This window comes from Sylvia atricapilla, chromosome Z (genome assembly GCF_009819655.1).
Source record: "Sylvia atricapilla isolate bSylAtr1 chromosome Z, bSylAtr1.pri, whole genome shotgun sequence".
Classification (NCBI taxonomy): domain Eukaryota; kingdom Metazoa; phylum Chordata; class Aves; order Passeriformes; family Sylviidae; genus Sylvia; species Sylvia atricapilla.
Genome location: NC_089174.1, coordinates 9,220,028 through 9,245,712, shown reverse-complemented (window position 1 = coordinate 9,245,712; position 25,685 = coordinate 9,220,028). Strand labels below are relative to the sequence as shown.

Sequence of the window (25,685 nt, the reverse complement as noted above, 5' to 3'; positions counted from 1 at the left end):
GAGTCATCACCAGGGAATGCAAAAGACATAGTAAAACCCAAGTTTAAATAGTAATAATTAAATGCTGTTTCTGTGTCCTCATGAATATATCAAATGAGCAGGACATCTTTTTATTCCATGGTGTACAAGCTCACCCACATATCCTTCAAGAGCAATTGTATCTCATATATCCAATATATCTCTGTCTAAATGCATTTAATGATCATACCATTTCCCTTCCTGTTAGAAATGCTTTTTTACAGTTGTTGGAAGTGTGATTTCTAGAAACAGCCTTGTCTCTGTTCCCCTTTAGCTGTCTGTTGTGTAGACTTGACAGCTGTGTCAGATAAGTCACATTTGCACTATTGCAGTTGTTGATTTTCTTATTTAAATTTACATTACTGGAAGCCAAAAATCACACTGGATCTTGGCTTTCCATAACTGCTCATCTTTAAGGGGTGAAGCAGAGCTTTATGATTTTATATTTGCTTTCTCTGAAGAGCTACTGGTTGTGAGAAGGAGCTAGGGGGCAAGTTCAGATGTACCTCATGGCAGGCAAATTTATGTCATGATGCTCACCCACTTCCATATCCTTCTGCTTTGTCCCTGTCAAGTGCTTTGAGGATTAACTGAGTTCTATCCAGAGCTTACAGTGTCAAATCCAGGCTCTGCCTCAGCTGAAGAGGAAATGGAAAGCAAACATTTGAATGAGGCTATGAGAGAGGTTGTCTTGCTCCCTGTCCTGAGACACTCTACTCCTGGACCTTACTGTTTTCAATAAACAAATATCATTTTTATTATCATTTTTGCTTTCCCCTTTTGGTTCTAATGAAACCTGACAAACAGGAGGCAGCATTCTCTCTCAGACAAGGTGCCTCACTGGATGCTCTGCCACAACAAAAGGTGTGGGCTGACCGCTGCACCCAAACCAGAGGATATGGGATGGTGAAGACAGCAGCCTGGGCCCCTGCTTCTGTAGGCAGATACCAGGTAAGACAAAGCCATGGAAGACTCAAGACCCTTCTTGGCAGAGGCCCTGGGCCACAGGAACAAGCCCCTCTCTGTTGCACCCAGCTGGATCCTGCATCAGGCAGATGAGAGGAAAGCACATCCCAGCACCCTGTGGGATGGAGCAGCCTTTCCCAACAACAGTAGTCATTTTCCTCTGTGGGAAGGAGATTTCAGGTGAGACCAGCATGGCTGCCAGCTTGGAGCAAAGTCTTCCAGGCCACCTCAATCCGCACCCTTCAGGTTTTGAGGACCACTCAAAATTTCCAAAAGGCCTCATTTTCATTGGGAAACATGAGCAGTTCATTTGTTCCATGGCACCTCCTTGCCCTTCAGCCAGGACAAGGGGAGGTGTTGTGAAGAGAAGCCAAGTTTGGGCAGTTGGCTGAAGAGTGGCAAGATTCCTGCTCAGAATCTAGCAGGAAAAAGGACAAGTGTGCTGAGTGGGTGCCAGCACAAGATTCAGGCAGTGTTGACTTCTCAGGGAGAACATGCTGTACCAAACATTTCTTATTGTATATCTTGCATAAACAAAACATTTAGCTCACCACCAGCACTAGCTCGTAATAAAAAAAGTCAGTGGCTTTCTCGGTTGTGTGCATTGAAGTTGTGTAGTCGAAACAACTCAGGGACACACACAAAGGATGCTCAAAGTGGTCTGAGCAATCATCTAAGCTGAGAGCAACCAACTAGAGCTAAAAAAGGAAGCCACAAACAGGTTTAGCTGAGCAAATACATCAGAGACAGACTGACCCATGTGGGAAACCATCCCTTTGGTCTATCTTTGGGGAAAGACCATCTACCAGGTCCAGAAGTGCTCCAGAACATTTTCCCCTCCAAATCGATCAGAATTTCCATATGGTACATCAAAAAACACCCCTTCCACAGCTGGCTTTCCCCTCCACTGACACAGCTGCACTACGGCAGAGTCAAAACCCAGTGGTTGCTCATGAATTCTTCTTTCTGCACTTGCAGAGCCGGCAACCCAAAGTGATCACACACTGTCCCAAAGTCCCTGCCAAAACTGTGTGAATGGCACTAAGGTCCCAAAGTCCAGATGGATGCTGTGAGATGGCCAGGCTGACCTGAGCAGGTCCCAGGCTTGCACACCCCATGAAAGGACTGCAGGACTCCTGCCTTGGAGAGGGGTCTGCATTTTTTTTAGGAGACCCTAAGGCAGCACAGGGATAGCAATGTACCAGGGTGGGAGATTTATTTGGGTCTGACTGACAGAGGCTGCAGTCCTGCCCAACTATTAGAATAATTTTCAAACATTAGGAAAATTTTCTCTTGAGAAGGAAAAAGAAGTTCCTAAGTTGCAAGGAGAAAAACCTGCTTAAGTTTCCATCCTCATTCTTTTGCTGAAAATCATGAAAAAATAAACATAACATGCGGAAACTGTGATGCCCCTCCCACACACACATTTTCTGTTAAAAGTCCCTCAAAAATCTCATGAGAACTCGACTATGATGGAAAAAATTCTTAGAGCTCAACATTAATCAGTTTGCTCTAAAAATAAAACAAAATCCTTGATACAGCACCTCCCCTGTTTCCCCCCTCTTGAGACAGAGTTTTTGGGATGTTTGTTTAACCGCACTGTTCAAATTCATGACCTATTAGAGGTACAAGGCAGATCTAGCAAACAAAAATGTCACACTGGGGTCACTCAGTTTGTCACTCTTGCAGAATACGACCTTCAGGGTAGATTTCTTTTGAAACTTTTTGAAAGAAAGAATTTTCCTCCCCTCTCAGTTCACCTCACATTTAATACTCTCTTTTTTTATTTTCCTGTTTCTAAGAAAGTGATACTGGGTGCAGCTGTCTCAGCTCCTGCAAGTGCTTATCAATCCTTGCCCTCCAGCAGCCAAACTTGAGTTTGTCCCACAATAGTGGGAGATGCTGCATTGCTGCTCTTTCCTCAGGAAAGCTTTATTCTCATTTTCTCCAGCCTCTCATAGCTGTAAATGCAACTGGATTTCAGATTCCTGTAGTAATTCCCTATCAGCATAGGTCTGCACACCAGGCAAAAGGCACAGTCCTTGTTAAGCACTTGTTTTTTAGCAGGTCCAACTTCTCTGACATGCAGAGAATGTGCAGCCTGTGCCTCCCCTTAGGACAGGTACAGCTGTAGTAGAGGTACCACAGAGGTCAGATGGTGCAGGTTAGCTTTTGTTTTCAGACTCCAAAGACATCAATTAATGTCCCACTTGTGTTCATCACTGACCTGTATTGCAGCAAAGGTAAAAATCCTCCGCAACTGCTTATTACCCCTCTGAGTTTGCTGCCGGGAACACCTGGTGATTTTCTAAGTGTGCTGGTTTGTTTTTCTGTAGGACAACTGGTTGCTGTCCTCATTGCTAAGCAATTAAGAGTTTGTCCTTCCAGAAATATCTAGCGCCCCAAACACTATTAGCTCCTCGGAACATTTTCAACAAAAACATTCCAGGGGAGCTGCATTAGCAGCTCTGCCACTTTCAGGGATAAGCATCTCTCCAGCCACATACTCCACTACAGAACACCAAAGGAGGACAGGGAGAGGGGTTACTTATGGTCAGGCCGTGTTCTGCCAAGTTCTGCACAAACTTCATCTCACACCACCCTGAGACTGCCACATTTCTTGTATAATCCAGTGAAGAAACCTACCCCTACCCTACCAGAGAAGTGAACCTGTACCAGGTTCCCATGGTTTCCAGCCAGTTGGGACTTCCAGGGAGGCTGGCTTGAAAGCTGGATCAAAATTGTGAATGCAAGCCTCAGGAGTAACTCATCAGAGACAGTTCCCTGAAACTAATGGTCTTTTGGTCACTCACCCCGGGGAAAACCTACAGGCATCCTGCAGGTAAAAAGTGCTAATGGATTCCTCTTTTAGACTGAGCCTATCAAAGGGTCCAAGAGGACCATTATCTCTCCAGAAGAATAAAATTTCAAATAAACATCAAAAGCAATCTCAAAATAGAATCAGTATTTCCCAAACACTTTTTTTTTTTTGCATTCATTCTTTAGTTAAAATGGGTAAACTCACACCATGGTTTTGGTTCTGGGTGACAAGACAGAGTCAGTCAGGATTTCTGTATGCAGTACTCCAAATGTACATTAGTAACTGACATTTAAAGAGCAAAAGGTCCACACAGCAAGCAAGTCTTTGCCACAAAGAGTGCTGGACAGTGTGTGGGGTTCAGCATGCCCACATAGCAGTGGGACACTGCATGTTCACTTCCTGCAGCATTTTTGTCACAAGTGGCCACACTGAATCAAAGAAAGCCTATGCACATGTTACCTGCTATGAGAAAGGTACAAAAATCTGCACTTCATGGTTTCCCTTTCCCACAAGAATACCCTCACACCTTTGGCAGCCTGCAGAACCATGTCTCCACACATTTTCAGGATACCAGGCTGAAGCAAGCTGGAAGTACATGTATATAAGATGCATTTTACGTACATCTCTAGCCATTTATTTTAAAAAATTAAAATATACAAAATAAATGTCAAAATATTTTCTTACAGGTAGGTACAGAAGTATCTGCACTGCTTCATTTACACATTCTCTAGTGAGAATCTCTTTTAAGAAATCAGTTTATGGTACAGTACTCAGCACCTATGCAATTGTAACTATGGTCTAATTGTTCTTCAGTATATTTAGACTTCTTTTGTTATACTTAACACTTGCCTGATTTCCCCATACATAAAGCTGATATTTAAAATGCCATCAATATAGTTATTTGTCAGAACCTTCCCCCTGTGTAAAACTTGAGTTATTGTTGTAAAAAGGAAGGAGAAATATATCCCCATATATGACAAAAACAGATTCTCCTTCAAACAGCTGGTGACCGAATGGGTCACAAAACAAAGGGAAGAGGACACAGGAATGTCACCACTGCAGGGACATCCATCTGCACTGACACACCCTAGTGCCTACAGGAAAGACTCAGGGTCCCCTTCTTTGCCCATGGGGGTTTCAGCATCTCTGGGGCAGCTGCCCTTCCTGGCAGAGGAGCTCTCCCGATGGCTGTTGAACTGATAAACCCTTCTCTTGAAGAGGCGGTGGAGCTTCTCCTGGAACTGGTTGCCAATGAAGCAGTACAGCAGGGGGTTGATGCAGCTGTTGGCAAAGGCCATGCAGATGCTGAAGGGCAGTGCTGTGTCAATGACCCCCACCACCTCACAGCTGTTGATGATGTCCATGTGAGCCAGAGCATTTAAAAATGTCAAAGCATGGAATGGCAGCCAGGAAATCAGGAAGGCCATGACAACAGCAGCCACCAGCTTTAGGACTTTATCCCTCTTCTGCCTGCCTTTTCCAAACTCCTGTGCTTTAAGCAAGTGCCTCCTGATCCAGATGTAGCAAGTGGTGATCACTGCCAAGGGGATGAGGAAGCCGAGGGTGTTCTTCAGGAAGGCAGTTGCCACAGACCACTTTGCATAGTTCTCATCAGGAAAGGCCATAATGCAAGCATTGACCTCCAAGCTTTCAACATAGTAAGTGTCTCGGAAATAAAAAGTTGGGAGGGAGGACAAACAGGCCAGGCCCCACACAACCAGTGCCACAAAATAAGCTTGTTGTGGAGTTCTCCTCTGGGAGTGAATAGGATGGACAATGGCGTGGTACCGGTCCACGCTCATGCACGTAATGAAAAAAATACTTGCAAACATATTGAGACACAGGACAGAACTGGAGATCTTGCACATGAGAGACCCAAAGAGCCAGTTGTATCCCTGTGCATAGTAGGTGGCCCAGAAGGGGAGGGTGGCCAGGCACAGCAGGTCTGCCATGGCCAGGTTGAAAATGTATATATTAGCCACTGTCTTGGGGCCAGTGTGACGACAGAGCACCACAACCACCACACTGTTGCCAACCAAGCCAAGGGCAAAAACGGCAGAGAAGAGGGCTGGAATTAGTGAAAACTGATAATCTGACGAGGTAAGAGGGCAGGGAGGGGACGAGAGCAACGCGGCCGATGAGTTTGTCAGTGCTGTAGACAGGACTTGGGGACTTTCACTGGTGGTGACAACCAGGGAGTAGTTGCTCTGCATATTGATCCTCATGGAAAGAGAGTTTCTTCAGGAAATTCATGGGCTGGCAGCACTATCACATTGCTCACCTGCAGATCAGAGACCATGTGTTAGGCATGCACTCTGCAGCTGTCTTAGCTCTGAAATCACACAGACACAATAAAATAAAAACCATTTGAAGTTACAGCAGCAGGCTGAGTGCTGAAATACCAGCTGCCCTGCTGAACTCCTTACCTCCATCCCACTGACAGGACACAATTAGCCCTAAGGAGGTCACAGCACTTTTTAATTAGCCTGGCAGAGAAAAGAGCAGCTGGGGTTTATCTGTGATTACAGATGGTGCTTTCTGTGGCCAGCAGAGCAAAAGGATTATGGACTCAGGAGCTGGAGACACTTTGGGAACTTCTGTGACCCAGAGGCCATGCTGAAGCTCCTTAGGATCCTTTTTCTCAGTTTTCTTATGCTATTTCCAGCACTCTGAGCAGTTAAAATAATATAAAAAGACAGTAGTCAATGGTGGAGATAGATTCGTCACACCTGAGGGTCTCCTGGGACCCCACAGGCATGAAAGCAGCCTTTTAACAGGACTATTAGGGAAGCAAGCTGTGATTTTTTTTTTTTTTTTCCCAATTCACAGGGCTGGACATAAAGACACTGAAGGGTCTCTGCAAAATGTCATTCACTGAAACATATTTGCATCTCCTTCCCTCACAACAGCTTTAATCAGAACAGTAAAAGAGATAATTTCAATGTAGTCACAAGCAATAAGTAAGTCCTTGCAGGCACTGGATTTAACAGTACTATGTGCCATTCATTTAGAAACATCAGGACTGGATTTCAGTAGAGGAAAATGCAGCCATAAAACAGCTATAATAAGAGAGTTAATTGACAGATCTGTCTTTGTTGCATTTCAACAGCTTGTGTCTGCACTCTGAGCAGGACATTTTGCAAACTTTAAGAGTTTTTAATTCAATGAAGAAGATATCATACCAAAGTATTTTATTTTACATACTAGAAAGAGACAATTAATTTTTAATTAAGTTTTTGTGGCGCCAGTTGAGCATTTAAGAATTCTCAGGGAGTCCTAAAAATAACAGTCGTTTTCACCATGACAACAGATTTGGGTAATGATCTCTCATGTAAGAGAAGGCAATTGATCATTTCAAACATATTTTTCTGTACTAACAGTTTAATGTACAGTTGCTTATCATTTGCTCAATGCAAAATATGCCTTGGATATACTGACAAGATTTTAATCTTGAATATACTGTCTCACCAGTGAAAATTCAGCCAGGGAATTTCTGCAGAGTGCTGGTATTTAAAGTCACAAATAGTTGATCATAACCCCATGTTCAGGGCTCAAACAGGTCCTAAACGAAATGAAAGCTTTTTTTTTTGGGAACACAAATATTCAGAGAGGGTCTGGAATCCCATTTCACCCTGAACTCTTATGTCCTGAGCCCTTCACTTCAACATACAGAAGCTGAAATCTCAGAACTAGTCACAAAGCAGTACATACCTCACTGACCAGAGGGACCACTCCACAGTTATTGGTACTGCATCACAAAGAACAAGGTTTCATTGACAAACACATTCCCTTGCTCTGGTCATGAGCCACTGGTGCCTTAGGATCTGCTCTGAGCTACTCATTCCTGCTCTTACTGCAGCCACAAGGCATTCCAGCACAAATTGAATCGAATTAATGGAAATTATGTTCTAAGAGCAGACAGAAAACCTACCTCTCAACCCTCACAATCGTCCGGATGCGGCTCTAGAATTCCGTGCTCCTTTTTCCCGTTTTCCTGCCAGTGAGTGTTGCCACCAGCAATCTGCTCTCTCATATCTTCCCTTTTCCCGCTGGGAGACTTTAACCTACATAACTCCAGAACTGAAATATGAATGCCTGCCAGCTTCTTTTCCTTTTGGAAGCAAAACAGTTTGAGAACCCCCCTTTCCAAGGCCACGTGAGCACATGCAGTAAATCAGGAGAGAGCAACACGACAGCCAGGGGAAAAAAAAAATTAAGCAAGAAAGAAAAAGGAAATTCACAAAAATATCCCTGTGGTTTTCTACTGCACTCTTGGGCCAGGAGGATACACCCACACACAACCCTTTTCTGCCCTCCACGTGCACACACAACATGTGGGAGCCTCCACAAAAAGATTTGTGCATCTCTGAGGGCAGGGGGATTCCCATGCAGTCTGTGGAATCATAGCACTAGCTAACATTTAATTTGAGAATTAAATAGGCTATTAGTCCTGGCAGAATTGATATAAAGTGAACACAGAGAGACAGAAAGTGGAGGAGCATCACTGCATTCACAACAGCATTGCCTGTGTAAGGGGGCTGATCCCATCTCCCAGTTAGAACAGGAAAGCCACTGCCCTATTCCTTGCAAAGACATGCACACTGCTGGGACAGAGGAGGGCAGCAGGACAAATCCACATGTCCTGAGAGCAGGCTTGGTTCTGAGGCTGCACTGAGGTAGGACATGACCAAAACAAGCTCATGCCAACTCCCATTCACACAACGCTGAGTTTTTACATCTGCTCCTTCCTTTGCATCCCATGCTGTGCCTGGCCCTAGCCTCCTCTCCCTGGGAGGAGCTCCAAGGGAGATCCTAGAGGATCTGTACAGGGGCAAAGGAAGCACCCATAGGCTTAATCATTTTGCCCTGATGCCTAAGTGTGATCTCCTCTGCAATGACTGCCCATGTACTGGGTGCATGTGTGCTGTGCACCCCAGCAAGGCTTCATGAGCCAGACAGAAAGCAAGCACTGGACTGCCTGCCAGTCATGACTCCCTTTGCCCAGGTGCTGCTGGCTGGCTCTCAATCACCAGCCAGTGCTGGACTCAAGCACATCCCATCCTTGGAACACCAGCACAGCCTTGTAGCAAGGTGTATCCACCTGTGGGGGCTTGGGGAAACAGAAGTGCCTGCCCTTGCTCCAGGGCAGTGCAGCACACCAGAAATAACAGCTGTCACCAGCTCTTTTTACACCAGAGTGACCCAGAGGAGAGATGGAACAGGGAAAACAGCTTCTTAACAGCATCTTCAGGGGGACCAAGGGCTGAGCAGGCTGTGGAGAACAGTCTCACCAGTTTCACCATAGCCTAGCTATGCCTTTGACCAGAAAAAGCTTCAGAGAGTGTTGAAAAACTTACCAGCAAACTTATATACTTCCATCCCCTGGAGGTGAGTTCTACATTCAAGGCAGAGAGAAGTGTCTTTGGCATCTTTTGTCTTTATCTGCCTCATAATTCAAAGTCCAGTTCTTAGCATTTTCTGTTCTAAAAGGAGACTGAGTTATTTAAAGAAAGGGAATTTCACACAGCATTTCTATTTACCAGAGTGCAGTAATTTACTGCTTCAAGGACATGATGACAAAACAGTCGATGGTCAGGATTGTCAGGCTGCAAGCACACAGTGCCTGTGCTTGGAGCAAACACTGGAAGAAAGTCATGACTCCTCCTGCAAAGGAGAAGAGCTGCACCTTTTTCACAGATTCACAGAATGACTAGGTTGGAAGAGATCCTCAAGTCCAATTCATGCCCTAACACCTCACCTAAACCATGGCACTGAGTGCCACATCCAGTCTGTTTTTAAACACATCCAGGGATGGTGACTGCATCATGTCCCCAGGCAGACAATTCCAGTATTTAATCACTCTTTCTGTGAATTTTTTTTCCTAATATCCAACCTATATTTCCCTTGGCATAACTTCAGTCTGTGTCCTCTCATTCTCTCAGTTGCTGCCTGGTGAAAGAGACCAAGCCCCAGCTGACCACAGCCAACCTTCAGGGAGTTATAGAGAGTGATAAGGTCACCTCTGAGTCTCCTTTTCTCCAGGCTGAACAGCCCCAGCTCCCTCAGTCGTTCCTCACAGGGTTTGTGTTCCAAGCCCCTCACCAGCCTCGCTGCCTCCTCTGGACATGCTCAAGTGTCCCAATGTCCTTCCTAAACTGAGGGCCCAGAACTGGACACAGCACTCAGTGAGGCCTCACCAGTGCTGAGTCCAGGGGAAGAATGACCTCCCTGCTGCTGCTGGCCACACCATTCCTGATCCAGGCCAGGATGTCATTGGCCTCCTTGGCCACCTGGGCACCGGCTACTGACTAGAACCCCCCAGGTCCCTTTCCTCCTGGGCATCGTCCAGCCACACCGTCCCCAGCCTACAGCATTGCAGGGGGTTATTGTGGCCAAAGTGCAGGACTCAGCTCTTGGACTTGTTTAACTTCATCCCATTGGACTCTGCCCATCCATCCAACTGTTCCAGGTCTCTCTGCAGAGCCCTCCTACCTTCCAAGAGATCAACACATGCTCCCAGCTCAGTGTCAACTGCAGATTTACTCATTAAAGACTGAATACCCTCATCCATGTTGTCAATGAAAATATTGAACAGAGCTGGCCCCAGCACAGACCCCTGAGGGACACCACTGGTGACTGTCCCCAGCTGGATGCAGCACCATTCCCCACCACTCTCTGGGCTCAGCCATCCAGCCAGTTCCTAACCCAGCACAGAGTGCTCCTGTCCAAGCCGTGGGCTGCAGCTTTTCCAGGAGTGTGCTGTGGGAGACAGTGCCAAAGGCCTGGCTGAACTCCAAGCAGAACATCCACAGCCCTTCCTGCATCCACCAGGCAGGTCACCTGGTCATAAAAGGAGATCAGGTTGGTCAAACCCAGCCTACCCCTCCTAAACCTGTGCTGGCTGGGTCTGATATCCTGGCCATCCTATAAGTGCTGCATGATGAGACTTAGTACCTTTTTGCCACCAATTTCCCCTGTATGCACCCTGCCTGGGGTCTGCAGGGCTGCTGGCCCATTGGTGAGTGACCTGTATGATGCCAGCACTCACTCTAAACCATATTTATTAATTTTTTTTGGTAACAAGACATGCCAGGACACCCTCAGCCAGGAGTCCTTGCTGCTAGTTGCACACAAACAATCGGTAAAATGTTTTCCTCCATTCCTCAGCAAACACCCAGTGAAGGAAAAAATGCACAGGGTTGTTTATTTTTCAAAAATAACAAACACTAGCTGTTTACACTTACATATAAAGTTTTCCTTTCCACACAACGTTTGATCCTTACAGATACTGACTGTGTTTATTCTGCTTTGCCTACAAAACTGAGACTTTTGCAGAGAAGAAATGCCCCATATGCACTCAGTGCAATGAGGGTCATAGCTCAGGCTGCCCTTTGACAAGTCCTGCTCCTATTCTTCCCCCTGCAAATGCTCAGTGCATCTGATTCCTTGCTTGATCCCAAATTCTCACTGCAAAGCTTCCTGTCACTAATGTAAAAACCTCTCTGTCTTGTATTTCCCCCACTATTTCTTTCTTTCTCTCTAAGCATCTTCTAGGGCTGTGAAACAGATGCCCAAGTTGCCCATGCACAAAACAACCTCCTGCCACGTAGTGCTGCAGTTGAGCTAATGGCCTCTGAGCTTGTGGGACGTGTTTTCCACAGCCAGGCTGGTAAATCCAGCATGTGGATCTGCTGCAGCAGAGCCCAGCAGCACAGGGCAGAGCTTTTTCACTGCTCATCTAGCTGCAAAGTTACAAAAGCTGCCAGTTTTCAACACAAGACCTGTTTGATTTTAAATTTGTCAAAGTTTGAGGTTTCTGGGGGTTGGATTTGGGGAAGGATTTTAAATATGTCTTTTACACCAACTAAAAAATTCACAGTTCAAGAGGAGCAAGAAATTTCTGCTAACTTACATACAGCCCTTAGTCCTTCTATCCTCAATCCTATGCACCTAAAGAGGTCAAAAAGTGTCAGAAGTCGCTAAAAAAAAATCCTATGCAAAAAACCCCAAACCACCACCATACACAATTCATATAGCACCTTCTGATCAACCGAGAAAAAAAAAAAAAAAAAAAAAAAAAAAAAAGGATCCATGCACTCCAAGTCCTAGGTCTTGGATTTTGCAGGGAGGTGCTGGTGTCAGGGATGGAATATTCCAAACAATCAGCCTGACTATGCCAGGAGCCTGTCAGGGCCACCCCTTGAGGCTAAACCTTGCCAGCCTGCCAAAGGCTTAAAGTAATGTGAGATCCAGATGCAAACTCTATTCATGAACTTGATTTGTTCCTTTTGGAGAAAGCAAGAGGGGGAAAATCTTTTATAAATGTGCTTCCCAGGATGCATAACCCAGCATAGATCACTGTGGCTGTGTTTGGTGTTGATTTACAGCAGGATCCCCTGACTCCCTGGTCCCAGGTCTGGCAGCAGGAGTTGAGGATCCAGCACGTCATGCCAGGGCAATGATTTTCATCATTCCAGACCCTGGGATTAGCTCAACTGGATGGAGCATGGTGCTAATAATGTCAGGATTGCAGGTTTGATCCCTGCATGGGCTGGAAGAGCTGGACTTGATGATCTTTGTGGGTCCCTTCCAACTCAGAACATTCTGTGACTCTGGGGAGTGCTATGCCAAACAACAGGTCTTCTGCACACACTCTCCAAAACCATCCTGCCTGCAGCTGGGTTCCCCCAGCATTCCATAAACTTTTCTAAGCATTCCTCCTTCCTGCATTTGTTTGTTTAAGGGTTTCTTCAGGGATTTATTGCTCACTCCTGCAAGTAAGATTGGAGAATCTACCTCACCTTTCCCCAGCCCCAGAGAACTCTGTCAGAGAAAGCTGATTGCTTCCATCCTTTCTGGGGGCTCAGGGAAGGGAGCAGTTGTGAGCAGTGACTTTGAAGGTTGAAGGCCAAGGCAGCGACTCCCATTCCCATCCAGCATCTATGGTTCTTGCTGGTTCAGTTCTGGGTCTTAGCACTGTCTCAGGTACCTCTGAAGCACTGTCAGTTCTGGCAGTGGGTGTCTGCAAACCCAGTGTTTTGGCCAAAAAGGAGAACTGCCAGCATTCTCAAAGGCAAAACCTTGGTCACTCTCAGGGAGTGTTTCACTCTCCCTGCTGGAGCTATGATTTCATGTGGAACACCTAAGCAGGCCTGGGAAAGGACATTTTGTAGTTGTTGTTGTTGTTAGGTTTTTTCCTTACCTTGTCTCTGCAGCACATGTCAATAACTGCAGTAGAGATGCTCAGGAAGCTGGAGCTGGACAGGCAATGCTGAGTACTTCCTGCACAGGAAAAAAAAAGACCCTGCTTTTTCACTTCACAGCAGCAGAGCAGTGACCACAAAGCTACCCAGACAGGGCCCATCAGATACTCTGAGAATATTTTGTCCCATTGAACAGACCTTCTGTGCTGGAAGATGTCAGTTTTGGAGCAGTTCAGAGAGTGTAACAGAGGCATTTGGGAGGGAAGAGGGATGCCCTTTCCACCTCCAGCATGCAGAAAATTTAGCCAAAGCATTTATTTTATGAGAAATGGTTGTGTCCAGCCAATAGCACTGCCAGGATTGAGGTTATCCTCCAAGACATTGTTTGTTCCAATTATTGGCTGTAAGCATTTTACAAGCTACTAAAATTAGTAAAGAAAACAAGCACATAAGTGATTTTGAAAACAAGCTGCACCCATTGCTATTAAAGGCAGGGAGTGCACATACACTCTGGCACCACTGCCTCTCCTTGGGGCATGCCTGCTCTTGCTGGAAGCAGCAGGATTTGGTCAAAACTCCATTCTTGAGTGCTGCACAGCTCCCAGCCATGCCCCCCAACGCAGATAAACCACCAGACTCCAGGGCTTGCCAAAAACATGCACAGGGTCCTTAATGGCCATAGCAGGATCAGTGGCAAAACACAGCATTTCAGCAACTGAGATCACAACAGGAACCCTTCACAATCAAAATCACAACAGTCAGCTTCCATAATTTATCATCACAGGTAATTTTCTCCTGCTCACTTCTCTCAAACCAGTTGCTGTGATGAGCAGCAGAAGTCAAGACACTGGTGCCCATAGCTTGTGGGAGAGTTCCCTCCTAACTTCTACTCTACTCGTACTAATATAGTTATATATAGCCTGGCTCATAAAGGATGTGGGAGAATGCTTCACATTTCTTTTTAGGGTCTCAAGATGATATTCAGGAAGAGTTAGAAAAGTGTCAAAAGTTTTATAGAGTTACAGAGCACCCACAGGGTCTCTTTCCAGAGATATTTTAAAAATAAAAACCTTCTTCCCTTTGCTATTTTGAACTATAAGCGCTGCAAACAGTTTTCCCACTTTTTAAGAGTTTTTTTACAAGAAATTTCTCTTATGTACCAAGGATACTAAGGTACACATGAGAGTTTACAGTGAGATAAAGCTGTGGAAGTGTCAGATTACTCCTGACATTTGCGTATTCCACCTTATTTAGTCAATCTTTTAACCAACAAAGCTATTAAGTGATTCTACTCATTCCACTTTTTCCCAACAAAAAGTTTAAAGAAAGCAAACCTTGCTCTTTTAACTTATTAGAACAGCAAAACCATCCCAAAGTAGATGTTTTGCCTGATGCCTCAATCTTCTAAAGAGAATTAATCTCCTTAAAATCTACAGTATTAGGCAAGGCTCTTGACATCAGCTATAAACAATTTCTGAAGGGGATGTGCTGGGCTATAAATCCCAGATGTCAGATAAATCAGTGACTGACAAAAAGACAAAAACACAACCATGGTCATGTGGTGGGTGGAATACATTTTAACAGAAGACCTGCAGTGGTTCAGCTTTTCCATCGAAGCTGGGTGGATGAGCCACCTCAGCCAAAACACATGATGCACTCTAGAAACCCTCCAAGCAGATGGAGTGAGACAATCAAAATCCCTGCACATGGAGCACAAAGCTGAGCCTGGAAAAGAGAACCCAGGAGCAGGGTGTTAATATTTGAAGGGGCCATAAAGGGAAAGTTTGTTAAAAAGGTAGGTAGAGAAAAAACTCATGTGTCAGTTCTTCTCAAGGAGCATGTCCTTACCTTGTCTCTGCAGCACTTGGCATGGCAATGACTGCACTAGAGATGCTCAAGAAGCTGGAGATGGGCAGGCAATGCTGAGCATTTCCTGCACAGGAGCACTGGCCACTGCAGCAGAAGGGGAACATTCCTGTGGCCACTTCTGCACAAGCACTCATCCCCCAGCAAAGTTTAGCTCTCTACAGTGCTGAGTGCTGGCATACTACTGCACTGCTTCAACCCCAAGGGCAGATGCAACCAGAGCTGCCATCAGCAAGGTCAGGCAGCCACAGCCAAGGTCCTGGCAAGGCAACTGCCACCCCACCTCCATGCTTTGTGGAATCTTTACAGGGAGAAACTGGAATTGCCAAACCTGTGATAAAGTGCAAAAATCTGGTCACTTTGATGCTTATGGGTTTCCTTGGCCCTACAGGCTCTAAAGCAAGGAAATGTTCTGCAGCTGTGTGATCCTGTTCCACCACAGTGTTTTAGCCCAGTTAAGCAACATCTGGCAGCAATAGGCTCCAAGAGCTGCATGCCTTAGGTCTGAAAATTTCCAACATAAAGTCAAGGAGAGCTACAGAGAGCACTGTAACTAAGCTTAGTTAAGAGCTAGAACATGGTAACACTGCTGGAATTACAACCAGAATTACAACCAGAAATAAAGCCTGTATAGAATAAAAAGTTACAACCAGAAATAAAGCCTGTGTAGAACAAAAGGGACACCTGAGCAAGAGATCCATCTCTTTCAGCCTGAGCTACAAACTTCAGCCGAAGACAAGAGCATTCTCAAGGTGCAGCTCACTTGACGTGCACAGAGATCAACAGAAACCTGTCTCCTTCACAGGGTTGCAGTGACAAAGTCACAGAGTGATGGATACTCCTAGCTGTGCTGCAGATCCCAGCAGCAGGCCACCCCTCCAAGTTGATGTCCTCAAAGGAGCAGTCCAAGCTGAGCCAGGAAATGAGCAGAAAACATAGATTCACTCACCAAAACCTTTGGCCTGAGCTCAGAAACAATCAGCTGGATGGGGTGAGCCATGCACGTTTCCACCTTCCTCTGGGAGTCCCAAGACCAGCCCCCGGGCATGGTGCCAGCACTGCTGCTCTTGGTGGAAACCAGATTTTGGCCCCCAGTAACACTGCACCAAAGCCTGTCTAACTAAATAAGTGATGTTGTTTACAGCTGGAAGATGGTCTCCATTGCACAACATGATCATCCTGGCCAAGCTTCTAGGGAGAAGCTGTTCCTCAGGGGACTGTTGCTTGAAAAAATGAAGAAGAAAACAGAACTAGCTGAAGCCAACATAGTGATTTAACAGCACAGGAAACATTATCTGCTTCTGCTGAGAAAACAACAGAGCTTCAAACTTGTCCAGGTCACACTTACTGTTGGGAATGCTATATATTTGGGGGTTAGCCGCTGTCTGGACAGAGCTGGCAGAACAGGGAAGAGAAAGAAACCCAGTCTTGTAAAACATTAAAAAAAAAAAGGAAAAAAGGCTGAGACAGACCAAGAATTTTAGAGCAAGGAAATGCACTGGAAGGCAGGAGGCTGACAAAAGGTGCTTCAAGCACATCAGAATACATGAGAACTCCAGCAGAAAGAAGTGGGGAAAAAAAATTAAAAGAATGATAAAAAACCAGAGCATAAATTGTGTCACTGGCTGGCTTAATGACACATCAGCTGCAAGCCCCGGGTCTGGTCCTCCTGCAGAATGATCAGTCTGGAGATTGCTGATCCCTGGCTGTTGAGTTCATCAATCAGGCTCCCAAATGCACTTTCCCTTTGCAGTGTGCATACAGGACGAAAAATAGGGCAGGGGAAAGGACACAGAGTTTTAAGGACCCAAGTCCAGCTCCAGTTGCTCAGTGGCATCTTCAGACTTGCTAGAGACAGGGAAGGACATCATGCCCTTGGGGTGCTCCATGTTTCAACCAGAGGGTTCATCTTTCACCACTCATAGCTGGCTCAGGGCTTATCCCAAGAAGAGGCACTGCCAGGACACAGCACTGCCCTGTGCTTTCCCAGCTGTCAGAGAACATGAGGCTTGCACAGCTCCTGGCAGTCTCCCATCTCACTGCAGAGGACTCACAGCCATCACCAAGGCTGTGCTCAGGGCTTGGTCACAGCCGCATTTCCCTGACCCTGGAGCAGATGTCAGTGCATGCAGCCACACCAGGGTGACATCCCTGATCTCACACCTGGATGGCAGAGCCACCTTCTACTGCCTTTGCTGAAGCTGGAGAAAATCACAGAATTCCTCCCAGAACAGTTTTTTTTGATCCAGCTGCCAAGCAGACTCTGAGAATGGTGATAACCCACAAGCAGCAGTCTCTCTGAGACAGCTGCCAGGGGAAGTCTGCTACCTGTTGCTGTTTGCAGAGGGCAGGAGGTGGGAAAAACCACTATCAGAGTATGATGCTGGGCTGAGAAGTCTCCCTGCCGCTCAGGGTGATGCTTAATCAGCTTTGACGTGCCTAAACACTTAATCCCCCCACGGCTGCAGCAGGAGGAACCAGCTGATTTATTTTCACAGTGCACAGTCCAACTGACCCTGCCATGCCCGCGGTTCACCTGCCCAAAAGGTACATGCTCTTTTTCTTGCCTCCTCTACTATCCATCAGGTATTAGGTGCTGTGGCTGATGTGTGGCTGGTCATGTTCTTTCTCGTTATATTTATATTTACTTGTGCAGCAAAGGCTGGGCTGAGTCTGAATGTCTCCAATCCATGCCCAAGCATGTGCAAATGTACACCTGAAGAGACCATCCTCTGCAACAGAGCCGGACTGAAAACCCTGCCTGGAGAAATAGCAGCATCCACAATCTCTCTAAACCTCTCCAACAATTATTTGCGGATTCTGAACACCAATACCTTCAGAAACCTGACTTTCCTTCACAGCCTCTGGCTAGATGGGAACAATCTGACTTTCCTGACCCCAGGAACTTTCCACGCTCTCAGCAGGCTGCAAGAGCTGCACCTCAGCAGGAACTCACGCCTCACCTACCTGCACGCAAACACTTTCAGAGGACTATTAAACCTCATCAGCCTGGATTTGTCCCACTGCAATATCTTCGAAATCCACCCACTTCTATTTTCACACTTGCCTTCTTTAGAAAGGCTTGATTTAGCCTCCAATAACATGCGGTATGTCCCACAAGCCTTTAGGAACCTGTCCAGCCTCACGCGGCTGTCCCTGGAAGGCAATCACATAGAAGCCATCGGCAGAGATTCCCTGAAGGACCTGGAAGCCCTGTACGATCTGAATCTCAGGAAGAATCGGATATGGATCATTCAAAATGGAGCTTTCGCAAAGCTTCTCAGATTGGGCATGTTAAATTTAGGACACAACTTCATCACTGATTTGCCTAATCAGCTTTTTGAAGGATTGATCCAGCTCAAGACTATGCACCTCGAAGCCAACAGAATCACTGCTGTCGACTGCACCTTCCGAGGGCTGCTCAACCTGAGAAACTTGTACCTGAACAACAACCAGATCTCCTCCATCTCCAACTCCGCCTTTTCGTACCTAAACAAGCTGCACTTCCTTCACCTGAGCAGGAACAACCTCAGCTCCCTGCCCGTGCGCCTGTTCGCCGAAGTGACCAAGCTGAAGTACGTGTTCCTGTCCCACAACCCCTGGAGGTGTGACTGCAGCTTGCTCTGGTTCTGGCGCTGGACAGCCGCACGCCGCGCCGTCATCGAGGGGCTGGACTGCGCCTTCCCCGGCCCTCCCAACACAACAGCACCAGAGCAGCCCCGCCCTGGGGACCTGGGGGACTGCACCCTGCCACTGGAGCTGGCCACTGAAGACAAGTGCAGGGTGGCTGGGACCAGCGTGGCTCCCAAGCCCCCAGCCCTGCCCGGCCAGCTCATCCTGCTGGCACTGGCCTGCCACACATGGTACAACGAGAGGGGATGGGGCACCGTGGTGGCCACGTTTTAATGGGGTTTCAATTGTAAAGTGGAGGCTACTTATTTATTTTCTTGAAATTCGTTTGTGAACAATGGTTTTCATGACAAGTGGATTTTATATGGAAATATGGGGATTTTATTATGTAGGAATAAATTATTTCGTTCATGCGCAATACTCTAATCTGAAATGCTAACATCCAAATTCAATGCAAATGCTCACATTGGCAAGTTCAGGGCTGGGGCTTGTGCTGGTGATGTGGGGCTGGGAAGCATGTCCTCCCCATTTCCCAACTCAGCACAGCCGGTGTGACCTCCCTGGGAGGGGCTACCTTCCCAATGGGCATATTGTGAGTATTGCTGAAATAGGAATAAAGTGCATGTGCTCCAGGACATCTGGAGCTCTTAGAAAAGGCCCAGTCCATCAGCATTGCTGTGAGCATGTGGTACCTTCCCACAGCATGCACGTGGGGATCTCCGCTGCCAGAATGTGAAACAGTGTCGGAGGAGTAGGCAAATCACCACCGTGTAAAATATTTTACCACTCAGCTGTTCCTCACAGCACTGAAGGTGGCTCTGCATTTACCCCTGCAAAGAGGTAATTTGTCTCAGGGGTGGTCTGTATAATTTGTGTCTTCCTGAATGCCACCAAGGAGCTCTGTCACAGCACAATTGCAGTGCCATGCCCCCAGTCTGCCTCCCTTCAGCTGCTGGGAGACACAGATCAGCCTTCTCCGTCCTCCCAAACGGAATTTTCCATTTGAGCAGGTATATTAAAAACCCTTATCCAGTGTTTACTTGGTGCTCGCAGAAGGAAGCAACGGAATGTGTCCCAGACACACCACATTTGTCCCTGTCCTTAGAGGAATTATCCCAAGCTGATAAGAGAGAAATAGACCCTTGTTTAGGGCTGAAAACAAACAAACCAGCACAATTTGACATGGGAAACCTGCCATGAAGTGTAGAGCAGGACCAACCCTTGCTGTTACACCAGGGAAGGGACCAAGTGGGGCTTCACAACAAAACCACACATGCTTGTTATATTTGTGATTAGGTTCGTGCAAAGTATTTAACTGTCAATACAATAAATTTTTGCTCACATTTTTGTGCTGTTTCACCATCCTCACTTTCCTCAGCTTCACATACTTTGAGAAATAGTAGGAAAAAAAAAAACTGCAGCTGGTTTCTTGCTTTTGCATTTCTCTCTATCAAGCTGCAATAGAAAAAGGCAGAAGCAAAAAAGCAAACAAAGCCAACCTCAGCAATTTCTTAAGTCCCTAAAAGATTCGATTTTTTCCACTGAATTATAGAAATTGGTGAAAAATTTATATGAACAAGAACCTTGCATTCTCTGAACACTTTGAGAAAATACTCATTCCACTTTTATACCACCACCTCATTAAACAGTAACAGAAGCACAACTAAATTGCTTCCTCTACACTATGATAACAAGTTATAGAAATATTTAACAAGTTATACACAGTATGCTCAGGTAGAATGTGTGGCTACATTTTTAATCCACCAAAAATGAATCTTGCAAGGAATACAAGAAAAAACCCAGAAAACACAGGCCCTGAGAAGGCAGTCTGGGCTTGCAGAGACATTTGAAGGAGGACCTTAAGATTAAGGGTAAGGACAACAAGAGAAGCAGCATGTCCAACTGCTTAAAAAAGAATTCACTATGAACAAAGCTGACAAGCTAAAAAACCTTGGAAAGAAAAAGCATGTAATTGAAGAAGCAAAACGAAGTACAAATGCAAACAAGTAATTAAATATTAAAGAGAAAAAAGAGTTGCAGGAGGAAGGAAATGTGCTAAAGTTTGCATTTTGTGTTGGAAATTTTAAGTGTGTTTGTGTCAAAACAAACAAGCAGGTTTTCAAATAGTTAAGAGTGTTTTCGGGAGAGAAAGCACTGGATTTTGTCCTGATTGCTCTGCACTAGACCTTCAGTGTGAGAGATCTGCTTTGCTTGGACACCAAATTTTTCTTTCTTAAATACATCCAGCACAAGTAATTGTCATTCTGTAATTCCCATTCTGTAATTGTCATAGTATCCATTTCTCCCCCTTTAACCTGGTACCAGGAGGCAAAAGAGGCAAGACAGGACAGATGCACGTGGCCACTTCCAAAGTCCAGGAATTTTGACTTAAATTACTCCACGCCCCCAGCCAGTGCCATAAATCACCAGAACACTGTTTCAGTGAGATGGCCGTGCCTCGACTTACGGTATATCGCTCCATCTTGAGTGAAAACATGCAATTTCCTGTGGGAAGCTTTGTTAATATACTTTTCTTGTGAAAAAAACTGTACCAGTGGAAAGTTTTCAGCCAGCTCTGCACAAGGCTTCATGCAGGGAATCCCTGGGGTGGTTTGCTGACACTCCACACTGGGAGCAGGGAGCATTCCCAGCCAGTGCTGTCGCAGCAGGCAGAGCTCCTGCTCATCTCCTCCCAGGTGCCCCAGCCCCTCTTCAGCTCCCTGTCAAATCCCTCCTTTTCACCTGCCCTTTTTTCACCTCCTGCACATACCAAAAGTAATTATTAATTTTAATTAATTTTAATTTTGTAATTAATTTCACTCAATTAGCCCTCATACAAAATGTGCATCTCTGAAGCCCCCTGGGCACAGAAATAGAGAAGCTTCTGCTTCAAACTTTGCCTCTAAGGGACCTTTCCCTGCTGTGCTGCCAGCAGCACCAACCCCTCAACACTCTCTGAAAGGACCAGCACCTATCATCAGATTTACATCAGGCCATTAAAGATGAAGAAAGATTGTGTGTGTGGCACTGCAGCCCAGAAGTATGAACTGCAAGTGAAGACAGGCTGCTGTGCTGGGTCAGCGCAAATAACGAGAGAAGCATTTATTATTTAAATGTTTTTATTTCAACTAATGCTTTGCCACCGTATTACATCACTTTGAATAGCTTGGAATAGCAATATGATCTCAAAATATAGCAAACAGCTTGCCAAAGCAAGAGAATATTAAATCCTACGGATACAGCATCTTCATTCTTTGGCAACAATGCTTCCTTCCATTTATCTGTAAAAATAATCTTATATTCCAGCATGTTTGCTGTTCACTTTATTGAACCCTGCTGTTTACACTATTTGCCTCTTACCTGCATAAAAGATCCCCATAAAGTAGTATAGTTTTGTATCTAACAGTATTTTAAATAAAAAAGTTGTAGTTTTCATGCAGACTTTTGTACAAATTATTTTCTAGGTGCACAGAACTGAACCAAGATGCATACAAAAATGCATTCACTTCCATTCTCAGGTGTAACCAAGCCATCAGCAACATGATTATATGTTACTGGAAGAGGTCCAAGGATGGTGGTATTATCATATTAAGGTATAACCTTAAAAAACAAACAAATCAAAAAAACCCTTTTTATAAGTAGCAAGAGAAAAAAAACTGCAATGCTTTATTTGTAAAGTAATCAAAATAGTTAGATGTACAAAAAAGCACCATGTACAAAGAATACCAGAGGAAGTACATCTTCCTAATTACATATTTCTCATTTAGCATTGCGAGCTGGCCTGCAGGTCCCAACTTGTACTGTAGCGTTATTTGCAAAATTAAGGATGTGGTCAAACCTAAAATATGCTTGGACTGTATGATAGAAATTAAAGTGTATTGCAGACAGAAATTAGATTTGCTTCCATTACAGCTCATACCAACCACCTAATGGCCCTCAAGGGTAAAAAAAAAAATCACACGTCAAGTATCTGAGAGACAATGGAGTGAAAACAGCTCCAGAGAAATATTGCAAGATGTAGGTCTGCTATGAATGCATTTCTGTGAGCTCTTGATAAGTCAAACTTTCCATTGGGAAAAGAGTACGTCTATTGGTTAAAACTCCTCCCCCTGAGAATTTTGATAAATTTGTCTTGCAAAGTAAAACAACGTCCTTTGAACTTCAACAGTTCCAAGGCCAACAGCATTTCAACGTGGTCACAGCTCATCTGCTACTCATGCACCCAGGGTGGCAGGTTGGGTTTTTGTTGCATTTTGATTTTTTTTTTTTTTTTTTCTTTACATAGATTATCCCCTTTATACTCGCTTCATTCCTCTGCCCATCAGGCAGGCAAACACGGTCATGACCATCTTTGGCTTCACCTCTACAAGATCTTCTGGAAGAGCATAAACTCTGGCACCAATTCTTCTTGCCATGGACACAGCATACCTATTCACAATGGAAAGAGGAAGTTGTCAGGACCAAGACTGCTACCAGCAAATAACAAGTCAAATCAACTTCCCCATTCAACAAATTTCACGTATTCTTTATTAAGATTCAAGATGTCGAACAGTTTGATCACACCACATCCTTTTGTTTTACAAGTTCTTCTCATCTTTCACTGTTTTCCTTTACCACAGTAAAGGGTTTTTAATGTGCAAACTGACCTTTGAACGTCAAGTCCGCTTTACTGACTGATAAAAAAGAATCTTAATTAATATTTGTTAGGGCTAATAGCATATATAATGAAGGATTAATCATGTAACATTTCCTCTTCTCTTTGCTCCTTATGAATAACGAACCGAGACTATTATCTGCCAGAAATTTTGCTGTCATTCTGCCACTGCAGAACAGTCACAGAACACACATTTCAAAGGCACGTTTTAATAGGCATACTTTAAACTTGACAATCTGTGATGATTCAACAAGACATAAGACGTACAAGGGTTCCCTTTCAAAACTCTGAGCCACCAGCTGAACACTTCAAATGCCTGAACAAACAGGTGAGAAATAGAGTATTGCTGGCAAGAACTGCCAGAGCTGCTCTGTATTTCTCTCAGCAAGCCAGAGCTCAGCCAACTGCTCCCTCCAGCGTCACAGGCAAGGATAGCAACTCCATTTCAGTAAGTGCTGCCTGAGTAAAGAGCACTGTGCCAAAAGAGACTGAAAACCACATCAATAAACAGCGGTCAAAACACCTGCAGCTTGAGGCCAGCACATTGAATGGGCCCTCTATGAATGTAAAACAGCTTCTGAGAGAGAAAACTTACTTAGCGTTATTTTGCTTGTCATCTTCCGATAGGTTGCCAGTCTTTACTAGGTCATAGTTGATACAACCAGGCTGGATGGCATCGATTAAATCCACAACTGCCAAGCTTGTGCTGATGCTCTTGTCCTAGAGAATAGAGGGAAACAGAAGTAAAGATGAGTGCCCAATCCTTAAAGCATAATTCTCACCTCAATTCTGCTGCAACGTGCAACCAAAGAAGTTTTAAACAAGCCTTTTCAAAGCAGCAGGGTTAGTGAATATTCCCAGGTGGACCAGAGGGAGAACCAAACTGCTGCCTCACCTTTGGTGATAATACAGTACTATTACTCCAATTTACTGCAAGTACTCTGAAAATCCAAAGAAGTAATCATTGTGCAGGCAGCAGCTCTGCCCTGCTGAGCACAGCCCAAGGCACAATGCTCACCTCCACATGCACACCAGCTCCAGCACCTTTGCTTGCCAGCACCTCAACTCCCATCTCTGCCCCAGATCCTGACCACACCCTCCTCTGACACTATTCTTCACTATGGGCAGTCCTAAACAGTCTCCTATCTTGCAGCTTGAAGCCACTCTGTTCCCAGCACAGACTGAACACTGTCCTGTTTAAACTCCTTTCTAAGATGCCCCTGCTGTTCCTCCAGCCAAGGAAAAAAAATTTGAGTACTCGTCTCCTTTTGTAGGCAAGAAGGGAACCTGCACCTTGAAGTTCTGGATGGAGGTGGACTTGCCAGCTTCTTTCAGTGTCTGGTTCACCCAGCTGACTATAATGTCATCATTGACTTTCTGACCATCACCCAGGTCCTCGAGGACATTCAGCGTGTACCTGAGAAGCAGCAGAGAGAACAAGATTAGGCAGAGAGCCTGGACAAAGCCATGCAGCCAGGATGCAACATGAGCCATGACAGCTTGGAAAGTCTTTACATAGTCTCAGCTCTGGGCATGGCATGTTTTTTGTTTTGTTTTAACTCCTTTAGCAAAAAGAAAGAACCATGTATCTTATTTCAGTGTGATTTCTGTTAAAGCATTTAGTCTTTCTAGCATTTCATGTCCTTTAATAGGAGCTCATGAAATTGCCTGGGCTCAGGACACTTTTTAAACTGTTTGATCACTGAGCATTTGCTCCAATGGGGGTAACACATTACATAAAAAGTGTGGATTACACCTTGGGAATTGGCATTCAGACCTCTGATGTCAAATTAGGAGCTACAATGCACCTTTTTTCCAGACATATACTGGCATAATCTTATAATTCTTCAGAACTAGGTAACAGGAAGATCAATTTAATCTGTTACTAAGTTTCTTCTTTCCCCCACTCCAATGCAAAAGAAGGATATAAAGCAGCCCCAGAACATTTCCCTCTCAATTTCCAATTAAAAATCAGAACATAAAAGTTTTATAACATTCCTGCTCTGTACCAGACTTGAGCAGGTGAGAGAGAGAGGTGATCCTTGTCACAGGATGATCACAAGTCCACGAACAGGCTGTCCAGAGGTGCCTGCTCCAGCCTCCTATGTGCAGCTCTGTCACAATTTTTTCCAGGTTTTTCTCAGACACCCCCAAAGGACAGAGGTTTTACAGACATTCTGGGTGAGCTGTTCCAGGTGCTGCAGCACTCTCATGGAAGAAACTTCCCAAATTCTGTACTCCATTCACAAGTTTCACATGTTTGAGAGGGGTCTTACCTTCTCATCAATTGCCAGACCAAGGCCAGTGTCAGCGTTGGGTTTCCATCATTCAGATCTTGCCCTCCAATGCCAACCAGGGAGAATTTAGCTGGATGCTTTCCCAGTTCTACAGCGTAGTTACAGTTTTCCAGCTACACAGGACAAGAGTTTAAACAGAAAAATGACTCACAAACACACTCACTTGACTGGAAGCCTCAAACATGAATTTTTAGTGTCCACAGCTTCCCTTAAAGTCTTTTGACAATTTA

General features: G+C 45.1%; 3 protein-coding genes across 8 annotated transcripts in view; 1 reads left to right on the top strand and 2 right to left on the bottom strand.

The window, feature by feature from the left end:
* Positions 1-4,416: 4,416 nt before the first annotated feature.
* Positions 4,417-6,069, bottom strand: AGTR2 (angiotensin II receptor type 2). Its single transcript, XM_066339906.1, has one exon. It carries the CDS (start codon positions 6,028-6,030, stop codon positions 4,900-4,902), a length of 1,131 nt encoding a protein of 376 aa, XP_066196003.1. The 5' UTR covers positions 6,031-6,069; the 3' UTR covers positions 4,417-4,899.
* An 11,424-nt stretch (positions 6,070-17,493) lies between these two features.
* On the top strand, positions 17,494-18,780 carry LOC136373497 (nyctalopin-like). Its single transcript, XM_066338403.1, has one exon. It carries the CDS (start codon positions 17,494-17,496, stop codon positions 18,778-18,780), a length of 1,287 nt encoding a protein of 428 aa, XP_066194500.1.
* A 2,825-nt stretch (positions 18,781-21,605) lies between these two features.
* PLS3 (plastin 3) overlaps positions 21,606-25,685 on the bottom strand; it is a 51,391-nt gene continuing 47,311 nt past the window's right edge. For all 6 annotated transcript variants that reach the window (XM_066339719.1, XM_066339724.1, XM_066339722.1 and 3 more), the window contains exons 13-16: positions 25,435-25,568; positions 24,452-24,575; positions 23,754-23,878; positions 21,606-22,932 (exon numbers count right to left, since the gene is read on the bottom strand). In XM_066339719.1, the coding sequence (XP_066195816.1) occupies positions 22,800-22,932; positions 23,754-23,878; positions 24,452-24,575; positions 25,435-25,568 (516 nt within the window). In that variant the 3' untranslated portion in view covers positions 21,606-22,799. The remainder of the gene's footprint in view (positions 22,933-23,753; positions 23,879-24,451; positions 24,576-25,434; positions 25,569-25,685) is intronic.